The sequence below is a fragment of the Salvia miltiorrhiza genome, chromosome 5 (assembly GCF_028751815.1).
Source record: "Salvia miltiorrhiza cultivar Shanhuang (shh) chromosome 5, IMPLAD_Smil_shh, whole genome shotgun sequence".
Taxonomy (NCBI): domain Eukaryota; kingdom Viridiplantae; phylum Streptophyta; class Magnoliopsida; order Lamiales; family Lamiaceae; genus Salvia; species Salvia miltiorrhiza.
Window position 1 is genome coordinate 36,101,930 of NC_080391.1, and position 5,056 is coordinate 36,106,985.

General features: G+C 35.4%; 1 protein-coding gene across 2 annotated transcripts; it reads right to left on the minus strand.

The window, feature by feature from the left end:
- Nucleotides 1-1,231: 1,231 nt before the first annotated feature.
- Nucleotides 1,232-4,692, minus strand: LOC130987032 (universal stress protein PHOS34-like). Of its 2 annotated transcripts, XM_057910593.1 has the most exons (3): nucleotides 3,790-4,692; nucleotides 1,609-1,654; nucleotides 1,232-1,468 (listed from the first exon to the last, which is right to left on the minus strand). In XM_057910593.1, the coding sequence occupies exons 1-2, from the start codon at nucleotides 4,484-4,486 to the stop codon at nucleotides 1,647-1,649; spliced, it is 705 nt and encodes a 234-aa protein (XP_057766576.1). In that variant the 5' UTR covers nucleotides 4,487-4,692; the 3' UTR covers nucleotides 1,232-1,468; nucleotides 1,609-1,646. The 2 variants fall into 2 exon arrangements, with proteins under 2 accessions (XP_057766576.1, XP_057766577.1); XM_057910594.1 differs by having other exon boundaries at nucleotides 1,232-1,654; nucleotides 3,790-4,616.
- Nucleotides 4,693-5,056: the final 364 nt, after the last annotated feature.

Genomic DNA, 5,056 nt, shown 5'->3' on the forward strand with positions numbered 1-5,056 from the left:
ACTAAATTCCCAATTCGGTTCCAGAGAAGGCAATTCCCTATGAGCGTTTGTTTTTGCTATGTCGACAATAAATAAAAGTCATGGACAAACTCTTTCAAATGTAGGATTATACCTGCTGAAACATATTTTTAGTTATGGACAATTCTACGTGGCAATCTCAAAAGTAACTAAAAAAAGAGGTCATACGCAAGACGCAACAACTAACGTGGTGTATGATGAAATTTTTGATATATTATGAGGTAATTACAAATTTAATAATTTATTCAAACTTTTAAAGTTTAAGTCATTAATGATATTATTTAATTTATTTATTTTTCTTATTTTTTAATTGTTTGTTCCAACTACAGACATCTAATATAGATACATTTCAAATAATTGTTCCAATTTCTCTTTTGGATCGAAATTCTACTACATATAAATTTTGTAAGACATTTAAATTAGGCCAATTTCAAATAAATATTATAATTTTTTTTACTTTAAAACAATTTTATTAACTTTTCTATTTTTGTGAAAAAAAAAATCATGAAACAAAAAATACATTAATAATTTCATAAATTTATATTTTAATAGATTCCGTCGAATTTCGACGGCTCACTTACTAGTATAAAATAAAATTCTAATTTAGTGAATTTGGCAGAGAACAAACTTTAAATATTTGGAAAGAAATTTCTTGAAATATTTCTTTTTTTTTTTTTATTTGAAGACTTCTTGAAATATTTCCTCTTAACAACTTTTCGACATTGTTTTCGCGTACGTTCATCTTTCTCGTGCCCTCAGTTTCACCTATTGAATTTCAATATTAAGTTTGCTTGATTCAAAAATAACTTTAATTGAATTTGTAAGATAGAATGTATAATTTGATATATAATTAATACAAGTCTCTCTGTGCATCAGTTTAATAGGCAGTGAGTGTTCTTAAGAGTCAACATGGAGGAGTGGACAAATCTCCGTGTGTATCAAATTCTTCTATTGAATGCCATGCTCAATAAATACACAATCCCATACTAAACCTTTACATAACAAACAAAATTTTCTACCGAATAAAAAGAATTGACTACCATACAACCACAATGCACCGTAGATTTTTGTTTATTCTTTCCCAAAACACCAGAAGACAATTTAGCCATTTGCGAACAAGAGATTTAACGTATTGTTTGATAATCACAAGTAGCAAAGAGCACTAAAAAGAGAAACATGAAAACAAACCCAAGCCGCGGAGACAAACCAAACGTATCTCAAACATCAAACTGATACAAAAGTAAGGAGAAGAAATCCTGAGGTATACAGAAACTAACAGTGATTTACATATTGCAGAAGGCAATGAGATGTTACGCACACTCAGCACATAAGATACCGCTAGGATACATGTAAAAATGTTACATAAGATGTGATAAAGTAGCAATGAAATGGCATTACATTGTCAAATCTCATAAAATGAAATACTGCTTGCTAAGATGCCTTTTATGTGCTGCAAAAACAAGGCACAGAATAATCATCAGAATTTCACAGCATAAAGCAACACACTCCAGGAAAACAGCTTTTTTATAATATATAGGACTAGAATATGGTAATATTGGCAGCGAAAACTCAAAGAAAATAAATACAGACCTGTGTCCATGAAATAGAGCCTTGAAGACAGGTTGTAATTAGGAATCTGCAAGACAAGCAACCCATAGTGATTAAAAACACAGATGTTAAGGGGGTGTTTGGCTGAAATTATAAGTTTAAGTCAGATCCTACATAGCTTATAAGATCCAAAAATAAGCTCCGTCAACTTATAAGCTTCCAGAAAATTTAAGTTCATCAATCCCATCTTCTAAGCAATAATCAAGTTACAAAAATAATCCTACTATGTTTTGTTATCTCCAACCTTATCATTTCATCTTGCCCTAATTCATAATTCTCTCTCTTTCTAATTCACAATTCTCTCTAACTTTGCTCAATTATCCAAAAACTTTGACAACTTATACTCTTGAAAAACATCTTATATGCTCCAACATCTTATAAGATGTTCGAGCATATAAGATGTCAAAAATAAGCTTAAGTAAGCACCCCTTAAGTCTAACAATATTCAAAAGTGCATGAAAAAGTAGTTCAAGAAATATCCTGTCATGAAGGGATTAAATCTAAACATTTCAAACTCCAAGTCAATCAAAAGCAGCCAACATCTCATTCTTTCAATTCAGCATCAAAGTTTTGCCAATCCAAGTCAAAGTGAGGTTTGAGCATATGATTTCAAGGTCAATGAGGAGGCATCATATGAGCAAAAGACATTCAATGTTAATGAAATACCCTCAAAAGTTGCTTGGATGTGACTCCCACACCTTCAAACCACTGGTCACAAATTTGAATTAATGCACTATATGCATGATAGCATGAATACGGTGGGATACTTGTTTCTTTCTTTCTTAAAAAATCAAAGGCATTAGGAGGCAAAACAACAATGATCACATTCAATATGGAACAAGTCCAAGTCATGTAAGTAATGAAGCTAGGGAAAAACAAGATTAATACTCCTAAAAATGAAATTATTGAAAAGACTTCCAGAAATTTGCCCCAATTACATGTGCACTTGCTGAAGTCAACAAAAACAATACAAAGATTGGAAGCTTTAGCCAAACCATTTCAAGTGTTTATCAATAACAACCACCTGAACAAAATGAAAAGACTGGTTACTTCAGTAAATTTAGCCAAATAATCACAGATTTTAGGCCCTATTAGGCAAAAGGTGGAATATAAAGATAAATAAGACTGAAGGTCAAATACAATTATCTATTTATTAGCTAGAATCGATGGTTTAGCTTGGTCCTTAAGTCAGGTTCATAAAAAAGAAGATACAATAGTTTATAAAACAGGTATACTTAAATCTTGCTTCACTGAAATATTTATCTTAATTTTTGGATTACTGTATAAGTTATTAAGCTTGCATGTATAATTTTGAACTGAGAATCATGGACCACTTGACAGATATATGAAGTATATTAACTGGGAAAACAGAAATGAGTTCGTAGTGCTCTAAGATTTGTTTAATTTTGGCCTGTATCTGGGAAGCTTGTATTAAGGTTTAAGCTTTAGCACTTCTTAAGTTCTTATACAAACTTTAAATACAACAGCTGATAGATTCTTCAGTAGACAAAATTCATTATCATTGATACAACCAATACACAGCAGCAATAGCCTTTCTGGCAATAACGACATTTCACTTTCACAAGAAAATGATGCAGTAAGTTAGCAAGTTAGATCTTTAGTGCCTGTCACTACTTAAAATGAGTAAAAGAGCTGGAGTTTATGAGAAGGCAGTGTGCCATTCACAAAGTTGTTAGCTTCAATCGAGATTTTTTTAGTATAATTTAATTTGCTATATTTAGGCAAGAAGCACTGCAAAAAGATTTTCTCGAGAAGTAAACTCAAGCTATGATGTAATCCCCAAGTATCTAAAAGTGAAATATATACTCATGCCAAAGTTAGATTGCAAGACTCATCCTGCAAAAACTGTAAGAAAAAAGGGCACCAATTGTAATCTCACACATCCACTAAGTTATTAATCATTTAACCAAGTATTAGATTTGATATCCATGGCATCTATCAGCAAGAATTCATACAGTTCTAAGTAATCCATCTAATGTGGTGATGATTCATCAAGTTCACCGCTCAACAACAGCTCAAATTTACAATAATGCATAAAAACAAAAATAATAAACCACGTGTATAATAAGTACATAAACCAGATAAAATGAGATGCAGAGAAAATAAGTAAATAAAAAGAACAACAGTCACAAGAGGGCAAACCTTTTCTACCATCGGACGCATCATGATACTCAGGCTCATCCTCATCCTCGGCAGCAGAAGCAACCGACACGACAGGCTCCTCTCCCCCTCCAGCGTTATCCTTCTCATCAGGATATCTCACAACAACAACAGGACAGACGCAGTGCCTCACGCAGTAATCGCTGACGCTCCCGAGCCTCCCGTCGCTTCCTCTCTTGGTGGCACCGAATCCCCGGCTCCCCATAATCAAGGCACTCAGCCCAAGCCTCTCCACCTCCAAGCAGAGCCGCTCCTTCATATCATGATCCTTCACAATGTGGATTTTGAAGGGGATTTGTGCATCCAAGAGCGGCTGCGAGAGGTCGGACGCCTTAGTGGTGGTGAACGTATCGAAATCGTCCTCGAGCTTCCGCTGCGACTCCTCGTTCTCGGTGTCGACGATGGAGAGGTCGACGGAGCCCCAATCGGCCCCGTAGAGGACGGAGGTGGGGCGGACGTGGACCAGAATGACGGCGTCCCCGGGGCGGATGTAGTGGTGGACGGCCCACTTCACGGCGAAGGCAGACTCGTCGCTGAGATCGACGGCTATGCCGATCTTGCGCTGAGCGTTGGCGGTAGGGGTTTCGGTGGAGAGAGGGGTGGTTGGGGGAGGGAAGCGCGGAGAGGAGGAGCGGACCTTGATGGCGGCGAGCGGAGGCAAGTCGGAGTCCGGCTGCATTGCGGTGGCGGTAGGGTTTGGGGTTTGATTGCTTTAACTTGTCGCTGGAATTTTGTTGACTGACTTTGTGCAGCGTGTGAAATTCTTTTTTTTCAACCTTCAGTTAGGTAGATTTCATCATAAGATTAACAAATAAATATTTGGGGGGGGGGGGGGGGGGGGGGGGTTTGGAATATGCTGAGAAGTTTCTAGGTTCCATCCACTATTTTGATTACAATTGGCATCTTTTGATTATAATCGGTACTATATTTACACGGATGATGATTATTATTATTCCTCAAAAAAAAAAAAGGATTATTATTATGAAGTTAATTGCATCAAAATATACAAATTTCAGTTACTTTTTTTATTTTGTACATGAATTTTAAAATTTATATTTTAAATTATAAAGTTCAATTTTTCATAAAATTCAATTCCGACGCCCTGAAATTTTACGTGTCATTTAAAATGTCGTGTGTATATACACGTGTATTAGTAAAACGGCGGCGTATGGACAATGTACATCTAAACTACATTGTTTTGATGTGAAACGGTGTCGTTTTGTCTTCTGTACGCAAATTAATATTGTAA

Bases quoted from the DNA above. Each gene is read 5' to 3' on its own strand.
- LOC130987032 (XM_057910593.1), bottom strand. From the start codon at position 4,486: ATGCAGCCGGACTCCGACTTGCCTCCGCTCGCCGCCATCAAGGTCCGC.